This window comes from Zingiber officinale, chromosome 8A, assembly GCF_018446385.1.
Source record: "Zingiber officinale cultivar Zhangliang chromosome 8A, Zo_v1.1, whole genome shotgun sequence".
Classification (NCBI taxonomy): Eukaryota; Viridiplantae; Streptophyta; class Magnoliopsida; order Zingiberales; family Zingiberaceae; genus Zingiber; species Zingiber officinale.
The window spans coordinates 22,519,661-22,538,087 of NC_056000.1; the positions used below are offsets into that span (position 1 = coordinate 22,519,661).

The 18,427-nt window shown below is 34.3% G+C and overlaps 1 protein-coding gene across 1 annotated transcript; it reads right to left on the reverse strand.

Moving 5' to 3' along the window:
- Positions 1–622: 622 nt before the first annotated feature.
- Positions 623–15,736, reverse strand: LOC122007969 (dual specificity protein kinase YAK1 homolog). The gene is made up of 18 exons (XM_042563514.1): positions 15,147–15,736; positions 12,200–12,399; positions 11,502–11,655; positions 11,302–11,411; positions 11,124–11,193; positions 10,928–11,010; positions 10,760–10,838; positions 10,603–10,643; positions 10,320–10,442; positions 8,176–8,326; positions 7,976–8,090; positions 7,788–7,870; positions 7,610–7,684; positions 7,165–7,242; positions 6,214–7,034; positions 5,191–5,370; positions 1,051–1,316; positions 623–841 (listed from the first exon to the last, which is right to left on the reverse strand). The coding sequence occupies exons 1-18, from the start codon at positions 15,336–15,338 to the stop codon at positions 768–770; spliced, it is 2,895 nt and encodes a 964-aa protein (XP_042419448.1). The 5' UTR covers positions 15,339–15,736; the 3' UTR covers positions 623–767.
- Positions 15,737–18,427: the final 2,691 nt, after the last annotated feature.

Consider the following 18,427-nt stretch of genomic DNA (forward strand, 5'->3'; position numbering starts at 1 on the left):
AACCATAATCTTTATACTTTGCTCGATAAAATCATCATTCCACAGTCGTGAATGCATATGATACTGCATGTATGATGAACGTCCTACCTCAAATACTAAACAACTAACTTGCGGGATAGACAGACAAGTACATTAATCTATCAATCATCGCAGAAGACTCAAGCAAACAATTGTGCTGTGACCAGGCAAAGACGTCCTGTTGCTCAACAATCAACCACCTAAAGTCCTTAAAGTTGGCCCAACAATTCATTTCATGACTCAGGATGGTAAGTATTACACATCAGATGGAGTTCAAATAATAATGGTAACCGTACAATTACATATCTGAACGAGGCTAAGCTTTTAACCATCCCTTTCAAAATGCAAGACCTGCTATGGCACTGTGGTTCTTCCCAGTTGAACAATTGGAACAGAAGAAGACTTTTTAAGATTGTCATCGCCGACCCAATCCACATTATTATAGATGCTCCTTCCAGATGTCACTGCTGGATTTTTTTTTTTTTGAAAATGTAACCAATTGAAACGATAGGGATTGCCCTCTGAATCTGGCTACAAAAAAAAAATGATGTTGAATGATAGCATAGCACCGGTTGAGGTTGAGATTTTCGAAATCCATCAAAGATGATATAAAGTTACCAAAATGACAACATTAAGTGAAAGAACAATGTATCAACAGCCCAATTAATGAGAGTCAGAAACAACACAAGCAAAGCGACTGCAAGCAATATTTTGGTGCTACCAACTAATAAGTATCCCATTTGGAAGGCTTAAATATTTCCGTAGTCCTTTCTTGAATGAGCCATTGGTAGGGTTGTTGTCATTGGATGTCCACCCCTCCGCCCTACAATATCATTCAGCACTATCAGGTGTTTATCCTTCCCATCGTGCCCAATAAAGAAAATTTTGTCAACATGAGTTCAACCAAACTATAAGTATGCTATATGTGATGTGTCAGTCAAAAAATCACTACTTAAAGTGAAATAAAAGAAACTGCAAAAATGATGTTGATTTGATAAGGAAACAATAAAAGAAAGAAAGCTGTATAACTACCCCATGACATGCTATTGCTGAACGTAGCATTGGTGGAAGAATGAGAATCTGTTATGTTGTAAGTTAAATGAGCTGGCTGGCCATGTTGATGGTTTCTTTCACTATGCATAATGGTCGGGTTCATATAATTATACCGATGAATAGATTGCTGTCCAAATCGACTAGGAAGGTTCTGTGAAAATTGTGGACGTCCATTTCCACCACGTGTATCATGAGAGGTAGAAGGGTCCTCAGCCAATGAATATGCCTGACGAAGTCCATCTGTTCTGAAATCAAACAAATAGGAAACAATGAGCTGTACGGTATAGAACTAAAATTTCCAAAGAGACATTGACAACTTGGATGAACAAGATTCTGAGAAGCACACAGGTATGTGTGACTGAATTGTAAAGCAGTGTTGTAACACTTAGCTTGGGTAGCAGAGTATAAAACAAAAATAAGCATCAACAAAATCCCAGTATAAACACATTTTCCTTCCTAAAGTGTACATTTTGATGGGACTTTTATTTTACAAGGTACATTAATAAAGCTATTGGTCTAGTGAATTAATCTGACTTTAGTCCAAGTTTAGGGTTTTAGTATGTCTATACATACCCCATCTACATTGGTGAGCTCAATATTATGATAAACAAAAAAGTATTCTCTTTCCAAATTCTACAGTTTGTAACATTTGACTTCACGTTATGGATATCATGGAATATTTTCCTAAATTACTTCAGGGCCTTTGAGAGTGCATGCTCAAATCTCTTTTTCCCAATACCCCACGTCCCCACCTACATTGACGATCTCATTATTATGATAAACAATACAATATTTTCTCTTTCCAGATTCTACAGCGTATAACATTTAACTTCACTGAGGATATCATGGAATATTTTTCCAAATTAGTTCAGGGTCTTTGGAAACTGCATGCTCAAATCTCTTCTTCCCGTACATTATATTCAAAGTCATTTTCTGATTGCATGTGAGGAAATGTTGTAAAAACTATTTTCCCAAATTAAGTAAAAAAACTTAGCATGAATTATATAAAATAAACATAATAAAATATAAATATAATTTTGATCAAAATAAAAAATCACATTAAGTATTTGTTAAAATAATAAATATAAAATATGGCAATGCCATATTCTATTCAAATAATAATGTTACAATAAATTAATTAGTAGAACAAAATATTAGCAGTTAAATAAAACTTTCAAACCAACATCTATGATATCAAATATAATTATATTTCCATTTTAAGAGAATGAAGGTTAAGTAATGCACTTAGGTGGTTTATAATTAATCCTGAATTTTAAGAAGTTAGAACTTCCAAAGAACAGGGTGCAGAAACAAAATTGAAAGGACATGAATACAATTGTATTTTGGACTTGGGGTTAAACCTGAGACCCTAAAATTACGTGCTAGATGCAACAAACAATATACAATGGACAAAAAATTACCTCCCTAATTGCTTACATCTGTACATTTCCTTTTCTCTTAAAACTTAAAACCCTCTGATTCAAAACTAATCGATTTGAGTGAAGGTATCTTCGGCCTAATGTTAACATTAGGGCTAACAAGGCTCCAGTGCAGCGGAATGTAGCACAATTGTTGAAGTCTGGTATGTGTATAACGCTTACAAATATCAGCATTGATAGTTGGATATCAATCGATCCAGGCTGCCAACTTGCTTGTCTAGCAAAACTGTAGTTGTCTATCCAACATCAACGAGATCATCCAGATACTATTCTGGCTAAGATTAATCATAGATGTCTAGGATTTTCCTGTGGATTTCAACTCCACCTCTTCTTATGAATTTAAACTACTGCTAACTAAAGAATTGAAGAATGTAATTAGTATATTCTAGGTATCATGTTTATTAGCTTTGTAAAGAAATCTCCTCAGTTAATCAAATAAAATTATATAGATCATAATTAAATATTTAACATATGTTCTATTTAATGAAAAGCACTTTGTTACAATGATATGAAATGATTTTTATTTTTTGATAGAAATTGCATATATAGCATCTACTTTGTTGTTTCAAATCTAACTTGAACTTTAAGATTTTATTTGCAAACATACACTTCCAAGTATCCTATTAAAAATATCATCGTCAACGTCTCTTTGTTGAATAATGTATCCAAGATGCTTAAAGCTTATTGAAAATTCATCTCCATTCATGTTATTATTATACCCTCACCTCTTTTCCTATATTCTATTTAGTAATACAAATTTAGGTTTCTAGAGCTTCTCTCCACAATTCTAGCTTTGATTGACACTCTTATTAATGAATACAATATTGTGAACATATAACTACAAGATTTATCTTGAAAACAGTGGGTAGTCCATCTAGTAATTATATTTGTACAAAAATGATAAAAAAAAAGTGTGCAATATATGGACAAATAAATAACAAAATGCAAAAGGGATCATAGCTTCTAGAAAGTCCTAAGATTTAATGTACATAATTGGCAATTTTCTTTCATGACTTGTCACTTGGATGTAAGGGTGAGCAAAATATTGGTTAAACTGCACTAACCGACGGAAGTGACAGAAGTCAAAAGTTCAGTTTGGTTAATTTGAAAATTCATTTTTTTTAAAAAAAATCTTGATTATTTTAATTTATTCGGTTCGGCCTTGATTTTAAAATTTAGAATTCAATTAAACCGAACCAATATCAGTCAACTGTTATATGGTGACTGTTGTACCTGAATCGGAGACTCAATTCAGTTAATTCAATAACCGACCGAATTAACTCATTTTATATCGGTTTAGAGTTCACATTGTTAGTTTTAGTGGCCAAGTTCAATTGGTTTAGGTTTTATATCGGTTTGTCAAAAAAAAAAAATCATTTTGGTTTGTTCACTTTGGTTGGTTGAGTTTTGAACCCATTGATCAACCCAATTAACTCATTTTATATCGGTTTAGAGTTCACTTTGTTAGTTTTAGTGGCCAAGTTCAATTGGTTTAGGGTTTATATCAGGTTGTCAAAAAAAAAAAATCATTTTGGTTTGTTCACTTTGGCTGGTTGAGTTTTGAACCCATTGATCAACCCTACTTGGGTGGATGAATACAAGGAAAGAAAGAGAGGGGAAGAAAAGGAATAAATTTTAAGCACGAAAAAAGATTACCCACAGTGAACTTTTATATTACTTTCCCTGCTCTTCTTATTCATCCATAGATTAATCATATTGAGTTTCTTATAATCATGATTAAGTTTATACTACAAGATAAACAAGAATTTGGATCTCCTCCTTGCTTATGATACTTCATTAGTTCTGATGCTTTAGTAGCTAAGTCTACATCAAACCCAATCAAAGTGATACCCTTTTTTTTTCTCAACTATTTATATATATTTCTCTGAATACTATATCATTTTCAGCAAGTTGATCTCTTCCTTCTTGCTATCTTGATTTGTTACATTAAATTAGACATAACATTTGTGAATATGTTTAATTTTTTCTAAAGATGGCAAAAAGTCAAGTTGAACTAGTAAATTAAATTTGTGTGGCTGGATATGTTAAACTCACAAATACGTTATTGCATTTGGAGGCAACAGGATGCAATGAAGTGCATGACTCAACACAATCTTTATACCAGTTGTCATGTGGTAAGCTAGCTAAATGAGTTAAGATGCTCACACATTAGAATAGAAACTTCAAACGTCTCATTCATGGAATTGTTTTCATTTGCAGCACATAATTGAGCAAAGAAAATAATGAGCACGGATGCTATAGCCATATGGTCGAATGAAATATTAGCAAAGAGATATCATGAGAGAGGTTATAGTTGTTCGAAAAGTAATGAAAAAGGACAAAAGAGTAAACCTAGAGCACAAGTAAATAGACCAAAGGGGCAGGAGGCATACTAAAAATAACCATGAATAAGTACCATTCACAACTTGTGGGATACAATATGCAAGGACTTCCCACCAATTTCAATGACTAATAGAAGTTTGATAGGAAGATATGATCAACCAAAACCCAAGCAAGGATAGCATCAGATAATATGAGATAAAAAAAAATCATATTAACAAAACAAAGCAGTGTCATGCACACATTGTATGACATTCAGCATCACATCTGCTATCAGCACTAAACTGCAGAAATCAACTATCTATCACTGATAACAAAGCGGAATAGATGATTGTGATACCTTTGGTTTGATGGTAGGAATTTTGAACTTACACGAGCTTGATTATGACCAAGGCTATATCTGTTATTCCCGCCTGCAAGACTGGCAACATCTGATCGGTCATCAAGGCGCGTGCAATTCGCAAATTCAGTTCTTAGTGAGCTGCTGTCTATGTTATCCTCTTCTAAAAGGGATTCATCACTGGGAAAGGGGAAAAAAGAAATATAAAGCATTTAGATGATTAAGCTGTAATCTAAATAACTGCAAAAAAGCCAAGAAATTCAAAAATAAACCATAACACGGAATCCTAACATTACCAAACATCCATAAATTTTTGCTTTTCCAGTAATAGGAGTATATCTGTAATAGATTTAGAGTGGGGAACAATAAGAACTCAATGTAAAATCTATCTGAATTTTACACAGTGATTATATGAACTCAAGACATCCTTAATTTATGATAACCTTTCATATGTAGTATATATGTAATAGATTTAAACACACTGCCAGGTGTAGTATACAAAGGATTGTAACACATGACAAACGAAATCCATCAGTTGTCATGTGTGCACTACACATCGGTGGTAAAAACAGAAGAAAGTGCATAAGACAAACTAAAATGAATGTCTTAGCCAATTAGCCAAATATCATTAAAATTAAGAGAGAGAAAACCATAACATTGGTTGAATCTTGTTAGTAAAAGCAATCATCTACTAGCATTTGAACTATTTGAAAAAAAAAGAAGTAAATAATAATCATAATCATAATAAACATTTAATGTTTTTGAATAAAAAATAACACTTTCTAGACAAGATTAGATGGAAGCTTTGTGATTTCCATAGATAAAATATAAAATAAACTGGGCTAGACCTCTTTACTGTATCCGCTAATAACCATCTTGTCATAATAGTTAATCCTACAGCCCCACTAAAATATTATTAAGCCTAGGTACATTGAATGCATCAAAAGCCAATTAAGGTAGAAAAGAAATGACTAAGTTCTAGAATAAACAATAGGTTTGCAGGATCCAGGATTCAGTTTTTACCTGTATCCAGGGTCCCATTCTCCAGGATGAGGCACTGATGAACTACTTACTTCTATTTTATCAAATGAAACTTCTGATCTGTGAGAAGAAGGCGTGGAGGAGTTATGCATGTAAGATGCGGGATAACCTTTCAGATTGGCAGAAGTAAGACTACAAGAGCCATTTGCTCCTCCCATCTGTTGCCTCCAGTTAGAATGACTGCCAACTAAAATTGCAATATGAGAACCAACATGCCCCGGAGACTGAGCCTCTGAATAGTTAGACGTCATGCCATCACTACAAAATCCTTGCCCATGCTCTGATGCGCTTCCATAAGACTGCATACACATAGTGGGGTAGCCCACACTTCTTTTATTATACTGACCAACAACAGCTGCTTTGCCCAATGAGACACCCCGAGTACCACCTCTAACTGGTGATGTTGGACCATATTTTCCAGGTGAAGCTGATGAAATCTGCATCTGAGAACTTGGAGGAGTAAACTGAGAGGGACTTACTCCAAGAGACATTGGTCCCAGACCTCCATAAGGGCTAACACTGTACCCATTTCCATGAGATAGCTGAGATCTCTGCCTGGCATCTGGACTGGCTCCAAGAAATGGTCCTCCAACTTGTACATGCATGTTGAACCCAGATGGACCAAGTGGTGAATTGTAGGCGTGAACAGTGTTAATGTCACCATAGCTTCCATAATTGCTTTCTAGACCTGTATTATCATTATAACTACCATGGCTCCCAAAGCTTCCATAACTGCTTCCATAAGACATAGGCACCTTGTGAAAGTGAGGGCTTTGTGATAAATATTTGTTAACACTTGAAACCTGAAAAATGAATAGATTTCTTCACAAGGACATCAAATTAACAATAAACTTATAACTAAAAGTTATGATGAAATGATCATCAAATCAGATGGTTTACAGGTCAAAAATGACAATGGGGTTTCACAATGACCTGAGGAGAAAGACCAGCAGCTAGCCAATGACCACCTCCTGGATTGTGATCCACAGTTACAGTAGTAGGCATGACTGGCTAAAATTTCCAATAAATTAAAAAAAAAATGCTTAGTTTAGTATCTAACAACAATCCAGAGTAAGAACCCTCATAGCAACAGTACCCTTCAGAATCTAAAAGCAAGCAGAGGATAACTTAATTGACATAAATTCATTGTCATGAAGCCATGCAGATATATCAGTGAAGAAAGAAATGGAAGCTACCAAATATCCGAAACAATTAACATATAACTATTAAATATAAAGACATAAAGCATAAGATAAGTTACAAACTGAGAGATCTCAACCAAATGCCAAGCATCAAATCAGATGATGCTGGAGTTAGTTAATATGCACAGATCACAACTATAGTAGATATCATAAGGTTTGGTTTTAATAGAACTTACAATTCTTGGAGACTCAGGGGGTGGTTTATAAGGAAGTTCGAATGGGTCTCCAGTGACGAATGGATGACCTGAAGCCTGAAAATGAGACACCATATGTAATTGCTTAAATAGGAATAGCAACTCCATAAACTATTGACAATACAAGACTACAAGTAACAAACCAAATTAGAATGATAACCTGCAAAGGAGACCACCGTTTTCCAGGGTCAAATTCAACAAGACCCCTCAAGAAATCAACCAAGGCTAAGCGGGTTAAGCTTTCTGCAAAATGTTTACAATCTTAAAAAGTTAATAAGCAAATGCTATCAGCATCTGTGAAATACAACCTTGTAATCCACTTCATGATATACAACCTTGTCATCTAACCTTTTGACTTCTCCTTCTCTGACAAATTTTTTCTGTATGGATAGTTGGCAACAATATCATCCAACTTTACATAATTAAAGTAGTGCTTTCCAATGGCTGGTTTTTTTGACTCTCTCTTTGGAAATATCAGAAGAAAAATACATGTCTTAAAATGTGGAAGATATGAAACAATTATCTCTTACAACATTATCAAAACTTACTGATTCATATTCATCCTCAGTCAGAATACGATAAGCACTAATGATTCCCTTGGAGGTCCCATCATGCTCTGAACGATGAATACTACCAACATGCTTAAAAAATTTGCTAGTATTTTTTGCATCCCTAAGCAAACTATCAGGTGGTTGTCCGCTGCATAAAATATCAGACCAAAATCACCATTAGCAATCTGGGGCAGCTTTAGTAATCAACCAACAGAATTAAGTAATAAAACCACTAAATCAATAGAATCAAACCCCTATTGTTCTCTGTTAGATTCTTAAAACACAGTCCATTTCCAGTCTTACTATGGCAATGCAGTTTAAAGAAATATAGTTACCCCTTCCCATTTTAAATTTTAGAAACAAGAAAAAATTCCTTTAGATCCAAATCAATAGGAGTATGAAGATGAAGCAAAATTGAGAGTGATGGGAATGTGTAAGTGTTGCATGGTTCTACAAGTTTATCCCAGAATGGATCTAAAATTGTAAGTCAAACTTATCACTAGACTAATAACCGCCATGATGAAAGGACGAGGGGAACCAAAATACAAGCAACATATTCTGAAAATTAATACATGAAAAGCATGTTTACACTTGCTTGTTGCATCAAAAATATTATTTAAAAAAATGTTAACCTAAAGGAAGATTCAATGGCTGACAAGGCTAAACCATATAACATAATTATGATAAGTGCAAAAAAAAATATATGGGAGCAATAAAATCAGAGATGACAGAACAGCCAAGCAAAGAAGTCATTTTTAAATAATGGGGGAAAAAAAGACAAGTAAATAAGAGAAAGTAGAGGATGCATTAAGTTGGAAAGATAGATGATAAGATGGAATAGTGTTTCCATTATATTATTTACTTGGATAGATAGATAGGAGGATGGATAAGGACCAAAATAACAAAACAAAAGACACTTATTTACCATCCACTTAAAAAAATGGATATTGCTAGATATATGAGCACAATTGACAAGCCTGCACACTCAATTTACTAATATGCAAGCAATCCTATATGCTCAGATGATCAGCTATCAACTAGCTTTCTTATGTTACCCTATATGATGTTAGTGTCAACAAATTGTATATGCAAGAAATTAGTTTAACTGCATGAAAATTTTAACTGCATATATCTTCTTGCTTGGAGCTAAGCACCTCAACCAACAAAGGAAAATAGCGTCCTATAAGACACTAGCAGATTCACAAGTAATTATTAATGGGATGCCACAAGCTGTGTAGAATAGAGTAGCACATGTAGAAGAACAAAGTTGACACAATAGTCATTGTAATTTGTCATCCCCGTCTAAAGGTACTCTTGCTTCTTAGTCAAGCTCTGGTGCATATCCCAAACAAGTCTAGGATTAAATAATTTGCATGAATACTAAACAAAATTCTTGAAAAGGATTTATTAAATATGAGTCCACTAAGAATGATGAAAATCCCAGAAAGCAGAGATTAAATTATTAAATCAAAATTCATCCACTAATCAACTTAATTTTGAAGATTTATAAATTATATGTAGAAGTAAATGGGATACACAAATAGAACCTACAGTATGTAATGGCATACATCAAGAATAGTTGCAGTTAATTTGTTTTGAATTGCCATGCCTAGTAAAAGAAAGATGATCTGCACACAAATCTGCAATCTAATCTATATTCTATAACTAATTAATATTTAATACTACTCAGAACCTTCTCAGATCTTATCTTCGAGTTATTTCGGTGTTAGACTGGTGGTTGGCATCAATAACAAAGAAAACATCACGAGTAATGGAGGAGAAAAAAATATGACACAATTCTTACTACCAATTAAATTCCTGGTTATTTGAGCAACAACTTCCAACAGTTTTTACTTTATAATAAGATAATATGAATAAATCTAATTAGCATAGTAATATGGATGTAGGTTGAAACTCAGATTAACTTAGATTAATCTCAGTGTAATACTAGAAGGATAGCAATATTATTTAAGCTCCTTTATCATCGCAAACAATAAATGTTCACTCAAAGCAAACACAAAAAGAAACAGCTCTAAGATTAATAAAATCTACAATTTCACAAACTACTCAACTCATTAGCTGTAGCACACTGGAACAAAAAATGTGCAAACTTAAAAAGGAGCAGGGAAACAAATACCTACCCAAGTATCTCTGTCATCCGGTTAAGGAGATCGTATTCAGAGGCTCCAGGAAACAAAGGCAAGCCAAGAAATAACTCAGCAACAATGCATCCAAATGACCACATATCAATTGAAGTCGTATATCTTGCAGAAATATTAAGCACAAAACACTTCTATCTGGTGATTACAAATATGAATTATTTACAAAGAAATAACAAATGCTCTCAATTTGATATCAGCACTCTAATGAGAAAAAGATAAATCTCGATGCTGCTGATTGTAAAAGATAGACATGTAAGGATACGGATAACCAAGAAGAACTTCAGGAGACCTATAGTAGCGGCTCTGCAACACATAGTAACAAGTATAGCAAGATTTTAAATGTATACTAAACATTCAACAACCATTATTCTTAACATAGTATTCTTGTGTGTAAGATTAATAATGAGATAGGCAAGGACCTGTATGTAAGAGTAGACTGTGCGACCTTCCACACAGGCTGATCCAAAATCAATAACTTTTATTTGTGGTGGCTTCAGTCTATAGATTCAGAGAAGATTTGTATCCATATTCAGTGAACAAGTAGATATGAAAAAAGATCTTTCCTGCTCTTACAATTAGCACCTCACCTTGTAGAAATGAGTATGTTTTCTGGCTTCATATCACAATGAATTATACCAGCATCTTTCATGACAACCAATGCATGCAAGATCTAAGAAAATTGGCATAAAATGTATGAAGAAATCATATAAAACAAGCTTCTATTCAACCTAAGTTGATAATCTGTCTAAAATCAAAACTTGAATATTGAATGACACCTCTCACCTGCTTTGAGAACGCCTGCACAATGTTCAAAGGCAAACCTTTGAAGTGGTTCATTTTGATTAGTTCATACCTACAACACTCAGCACATCAGTGCCAACAACCATATAAATAGAGAATTCATTTTTTACAACACCAAAACTATGTTAGATGTTCAAATATATATCAAAAGACGGCTTACAGATTTGAGCCAAGCATTTCAAAGGATATGCACAAGTGTCGATGAAATACAAAATAATCAAGGATCCGGACTATGTGATGTTTATCATCAGGATCATACTTCTTATTTAACTGAAAAGATTAGAAAAACACTGAAAATAGTTGTCATGTATCCAAACAGTTAGATATAAACATGCACAAATCTTCGTTTGCATCATTTACCATGTCCAGAATAGAGAACTCAACCACTGCCTGCTGATAGTAAGCAGGTTGGTTCTTAATTATCTTCACAGCAACATATTTGTTAGATTCCAGATCCCAGCATTTGGCAACCTGTCCAAAGGTCCCTTGGCCAAGGGCATCTTTGACGATGTACCTAAAATCCAAAAGGGGCATAAGTACAAAAGCTGTTACGGGTAAATTAATGATACAAATATTTAGCATCAAATATCTTAAGTTCCCATAGTCAACAACTCAAACATTGTCCATTCTGTCTTTCAATTATGTAGTCAAAATTTAAGACCTCAATCATGGTTTCAGATCTCTAAGGATAATCGCCTCCGGGTACGTCAGTCTGATCAGCACTATAACAATGTATATCAATCATATTGACTTATGATATTTCTAGCATTTGTCCAACCGTGACTCAAAACCAAATGTCATTTACAAAGATTAACAGAGAATTGACGACAATTGGGGGAAAAAAAACACAGCCTTAAAGTTAATTACATCATGTAATACAAATCAATTGATCAAAAAAAACAAAGAACGTTAGAAACAGGGAAGTACATTAAACTCAGACCTTTACTGTCAGAAAAGACTGTTAATGTTGTATCTTAATACAACAAAGGTTAAATTTAAATAAATAGAAAATGAGGTGTACAAAATTAATTAATTGTAATTAATGTGAGAAGCCTAACCTTCCTTTTGTTTCTGAGTTGACCAGCTCAAAGTTCACATACAAGATGAGATCTGAATTGGCATTGTCAAAACCATCATTCAGTACTCCAGTGGATGGATTGGTTAGGAATCGTTTTGGATTCAGTGACTCTGAATATCTAAAGGCTGGATTGCATGCTTGGAAAGTTTCAACTATACCCTTGGTCACTTTTGGTACAAGCTGGATGAACAAATTTCATCAGTAACTAATATGTGGCTTTGTACTGTCAAATATTGCAATTGAAATGGTATATACCAACATGTCTATGAAACTCTGCATGGCAACTAGATCAATAGCACAAGTTCCGGATGGGAATTTACAGTTAAGTGTGAGACAATACTTCATTTTCTCATGAAGCAGCTTAATCTATTGGCTGGCTTCGTGTTACAAAAAAAAATCCTAAAGGAAAATGTTGTACAAACATTCAGAAAGGTAAGAAAGTAGATGATTAAATCTGTAAACCAAAGAATTCAAAACATCCAAGCTCACTTGGTATAATTAAAGAAGGATACCACCTACCCTGGTTAACATGGGTTTCATTCAGGTACTGAACAAGCATGGAGTAAATACTAAACAGCACATTGCAGTCACACTATGAAGTCAATCACATCCAAATTTGTGGCACAATGCTGGGTGGCATGCATAGTGTATGCCTTGACATGCAACAAGGTTTTAAACACCTGTTCTACTAATACAGGTCACTCAACATAGGATGCCATCAACGAACTAAGTAGCAGTTATTAGTGTTTGGTTATATCAATCATTTCCTTCAAATAAGGTCCATGCAAGACCAGACGAAAGAATAACAATGCAATGGTATACAATCACTGCCAAGCTATAGGTTCAAACATTGGTCCTTCTGAATCAGTATAAACAGCTTGGTGCATAAACGTCCATTCTAACAGTAATGAACAAAATGTAAATAAGTATCATATGCAGTATGCACTTCATTCATTTGATAGTGAATGTTGGGATTTAGTTTAAAATAATAGTGCAATCTCATCCAATTATAAACAGGCTAATGTTTATCGATTCCAAGAGAGGAATAAAACATTGCACGAGAAAGAGATAAAGTACCTAATCTCTTTGAAGTCATAAAGTAAAAGAATATTGAAAAAAAAAAATTGGTTAGGCAATGAGAGGCCTTGTTCAAAATCATCTTGAGGAAGAGAGACTAAGAAGAGGAAGACACATTGGTAATTCAAAATCTTTTTTATATGACTTTTCTCAATATTTGCTATTTTGAATGTTGTCATTTGTTAGAATCTACTTTTTTACAAAAAAAAAAAGGTGTTTTAGAGAATGACAATGTACAGTATGTTTTTAGAGCACTTGGTATGATGCTCTAGGCCCCATATAGGCTTCAGATTTGAAGTGGGTTTGGAAAAAACCTTCATTGTGTGCAGGTCAGAAGATGCTGGTTTGACGAGCATTTGTGTTGGTTGCTGAGGCATATGATAGAATTGCAAAGAGGCAACGCGGTTATATTTGATAAGGGAAGTGACAAAGCCAACAACTATATTGGGGGCATATGAAGTAATCCCACAAGAGAACTCCATATATCTGCTGCATCAAGGTCAACAAAGAGACCAAGAGATCGCATCTAAGCAATGACAACCAAGAGTAAGTTTCCTTCTTAAAGTTCGATTCTCAGTAAAAATTCCAAGAAACTAGAGTTAAGAGAGTAGTATGTTCCAGTGAATGAGAAGAGAGTAAAGAATAAAGGAGCAAAAGATGACGGCTCGCTATGTTATCATAGGCTTATCCGGCTTATCCCTTTAATAGAGATTCATAAATTAAAATCTTTAACCCAAGCAAAGAACCTGGCTCTAAATCTAAAAAGTTGAAATAATAAGTAGTCTTATTCAGAGGATATTAGATCAATACCAATTAATATTATACCCAATGGCTAATCTAACAAAGCAAGACTAAATGCTAAACCTAACAACTAACAAGTTTTCATCAATTTTATGTCTCATGTTAAGTTTATGACTAACATACCAAAAAAGTCACTGTCTCTGTCATACGACTATATCAAATCCACAATAATCACCTAAAGAGATTGAAGAAGAAACTCTAAGCCTAGAGAAAAATCTGCTTAGGTACCATTTGGGAGGGATGAAATTGTTTTATTCAAGTAAAAAGAGAATAATCACAAGCAGATTTATGAACTCCAATGTAATTCATAATGACTAAATATAGTTTGTGAGACTAAAACTACATATTCTAACAATTCTAATTGTTGACTCCAACATAAAGCACACGACTTTCTATCTATTTTTGTAAAAAAAAATTGTTATATAATCATAGCCATTTTATAAGTACAAAAATACAACTTTGCAGAAAAAGTTTAAGAAAATAAATATGCTAACAAGGGAAAAAATGTTTGAACACATTTTTAATATTACTAGTAAATCAGAAATACAAACTGCAGACATGTTATTGTCATTTGAGGAGTCTTACAAAATGAAATTTCCCATATCTGGATAAAAAGAATAGCTACAAAACCCCCCACATATACAGTAGCTTGATTGTAAAAAATTAACGTGCACTAAGGTACACTCTAATAGACTCAACATGCCACCTAAATTGGACCTTCAGCTCATATACATCTAGTCAATCTAAATTGGACTATGGTATTGCATGAACTCATTAAAGACACAGCATGAGATTGAATCATTTCTTTTTCTAGTATTAATTCACAGGATGGAATTTGCATAAAGTCAAAGCAGGTGTGACTCGGAATTTGTTATATGCATATACATATATAGTTGAAAATCTTGATCCCTGAAACTGTAATTACCAATCTTTGAGATGGAGCGCCTTGTGACTACGAAATCAAAAAAAGTAAAAACAGATAAACTACACTAGTTTCAGTGGTTGCAGGAAAGCTAAAAACGAGCTATGAGCGGAAGGAAAAGAAGTACGGATTTTTTGACGATCTTCCGAAGGTTGTTGGTGTCACTTCCGCGGGATTCTGGCGAGTACTCCCCAGATGACTGGGCAGGAGAAACATACGGGCGGAAAGCGCTCCAAAGAGGATTCCAAGTCAGAGAAGCCCCGGACGGAGTGCAGCGAGATCCATCCGCCCCCACGTTACTGGAATCAGCCTCCGCCATAGAAGCCCTACCGATCAGCCCCACCGGGCCACCGTCATCCGCGCGCCAACGACCTGAACCTAGAACCCGGTGCAGCGCCGAGATCACGGACCACGTCAGCAGTTCTCGAATTCGTCAAGCCGACAGCGCGGCGACCATCCCCGGATGAATCCGGTACCATCACCTCAGTTCCGACGCCGCATCGAGGCGGCAAAGGGAAGCGGCGACGAACAGATCGGGAGCTCAAAGACGGAAGAGGAACTGGCGAGGGCTAGGGTCGCGATCAGTCGACGACGATGCAAAGATGGCGATCGAAGGTATGGAAGATGGGAGGGCGGACGCGAGGGGAAGAAGCGGAAGAGGAGGGATAGAAATTGAGGCCGTCTTCCTCCGCTAGGAAATGAAACTGGATTTCCGCAATTTTCCTTCCTTTTATTTTTTTTCGTTACTTTCCTACTGAATAAAAAAAATAAAACGCTATAAAACGAAATAACTTCTTTTTCCGCCGTCTCTTCCGCTCCCTGTTAAATTACGTTTGTTTATTTATTCTGTTAACTATGTACAAAGCGTCGCGGCGGACTTATTTAGCAATAGTTTAGACTTAATTACTTTGATTTTCTCAAATATTTCGTGATCTTTAATTGCCTTTAAGATACTTCAACATTAAAATAAAATTGGTAGACAAAATCGTGTTAACTTAGTCAATAGCAAGTAAACAGGATCTTATTATCAATTAATCTTTATAAGGATAAAATTAAAATCTGAGGATTTCTTCAAAATAAGGATAGCATTTAAAAAAAAGTATTTTAATTTTTTTTATTTAATACGATAACTTAACTCCCAAACTTTAAAATAAAATTTAATTTACATAACCAGTGATTTAAAAAAAAAAATATTACGTTGGGTTTACAGCATACTTTCACAATTAGGCGTCAGCACTGTGCGCCCAGCATAATTTTTATTTTATTTTTTAGGGTATAGTATTTAGATAAAAAAGAAGTGAAAATTTAAAAAATATATATTAACACTAAGTGGTCATTAGCTCTAAATATTCAATTAAAATTAAATTGAATTAAATTAATCATCGAATAAATCAATTTTTTTTCAAAATAATCAAACCAACTGATTTTTTTTAATAAAAGTTAAAAAAATTAAACTAATAAAATATTAATTAATTTGGTTGAAAATCGAATTAATCTAATGTTTTAATAATGATAGAATTATGAGAGATTTAATCAAAATCGAAATCAATTTTTTTTAATAACGTAGGAGATTTGTCCGTTCCGTTTTTTTTAATTATTCGGTTTAATCGAATAAAGTTTTTTAAAATCAAGCTAATAGATTGATTTTTTAAAAAAATATAAAATTATGAAATAATTGAATTAAATTTTTAAATTTGATAAATTAAGTCGATTTAACTAGACTTTTGTTTATCCCGTACTCATAAGTACGCACCATGTTTTTTAATATAATTAAATTTATTGTAATGGTTATAATGTCTTAACAAATATATTTAGTGATCATTATATATTTATAATTTTGTAATAACTTTATAATAAAAAAATCATTATGGAATGGGATATCCGGTTTAATTAGATTTTATTTTTGACAAATCATTATAAATGCGAGGAAATTAATTTTTTAACAATAAATCCTAAACCCCAAAATTATCAAATTATTTTATCATAAGCATTAGCCGGAATGATATTTGTTACACATAACCTTTTATCCCTGGGTCCAATTTGGACGCAGTGTACATCTCTCGCGGGAGGTGCTTATGGTGATATTTGTTTAAGTTTTCTGTTATATCAATAAATTTTTATTTTTAAGATTTAAGGATTGAATTATAACATTAGATATAAAAAAAGTAAAATTTAAAAATATTTTTGGGTATATATATATATATATATATAATAATTTTAGTTAGCCTTATTGACTCTCCCTAGATGATCGGTCTGGTTCCACAAAAGTTTTCCATCAATCATCAGGATAAATCGAGAAGCACATGCGGCGGTCAGCCCAGAAGCCCGACATCCTTTGGTTATGTCTCCCATTTGGAGAAAAAATTCCTATAAATACGCCGTAGCTGGGATTCAAATCACGGGTGTCTGAGTGACAACCTGGATGTCCTACCATGACACCATGACCCCGAGGACCTCATTTTCTATATATAGCTCAATAATTAAGTAGATTTATCATAGCTGATAAGGGGTAATCAAGGATGTTACATGGTTAGAGAAAGGTCAATAGTCTCGTGAAGGTGGCAGTCAAAGTCAATATAAGGTTATCCCGTCTCTATGCAACTCCGACTCCATGTCGACTCCAACGCAGTGTCGATCTCAATTCCGGAGCACCCCAACTAACTCGAGTGGTGTCTTCGATAGTTGGCAATCAAGATGATAAGCTATTACTCGCTAAAGATACGAGTAACATTACTATTATATTATTCCCTGAAGAACGTGGAAAACATCGTCGTTTAGTGTGGAAGAGATGGGTAATGTTGCAATTTATTCCAGGAAACGTGGATAACATCAGCGTGAATCTCGTAGCACTTGGAGCATGATCGTAACTCTATAAAAGATAGCCCAATCCTATGAGCGCAGGTATGCGTGCACGCATATCCACAAACCCTAGACTATTGTTCTTCTTTATTTCTCCTCTACCAGAAACTTACTTGAGCGTCAGAGTGGCTGTACTAGGCAACCCCCGATCATCATTCTAGCCCTCTTCTTCTCATTTTCTCTTGTTCAAGCTCTACGGGTCTCTTCATAAGTCCTTATTATTGCTAGGTGATCCTTTTTGAAATCGAAAAAGATAGCGAGCTGGCAAGATGACATCAAGGTTTACTGTGAGAAGACTTCGAGCAGGAAGACCTAGTGTCGTGATTGAGTCTGTGTGTCAAAGAGAAGATTTAGAAGAAGAAAACGTCAGTGACCAGGATAGGGAGGGGACCTGGTGTAGGCACTCTGAGGCTCGAGTTAGACAGAGTGCATAGGAAAAAAATGAAGAACAGTGAATGATAATAGCGTAGTTTAATGTAGAGTTTCCACACATACTTGTGCTATATATCTAGGAGGAGACCCCTTATACAATGTTGTTTCCCCTCTCCA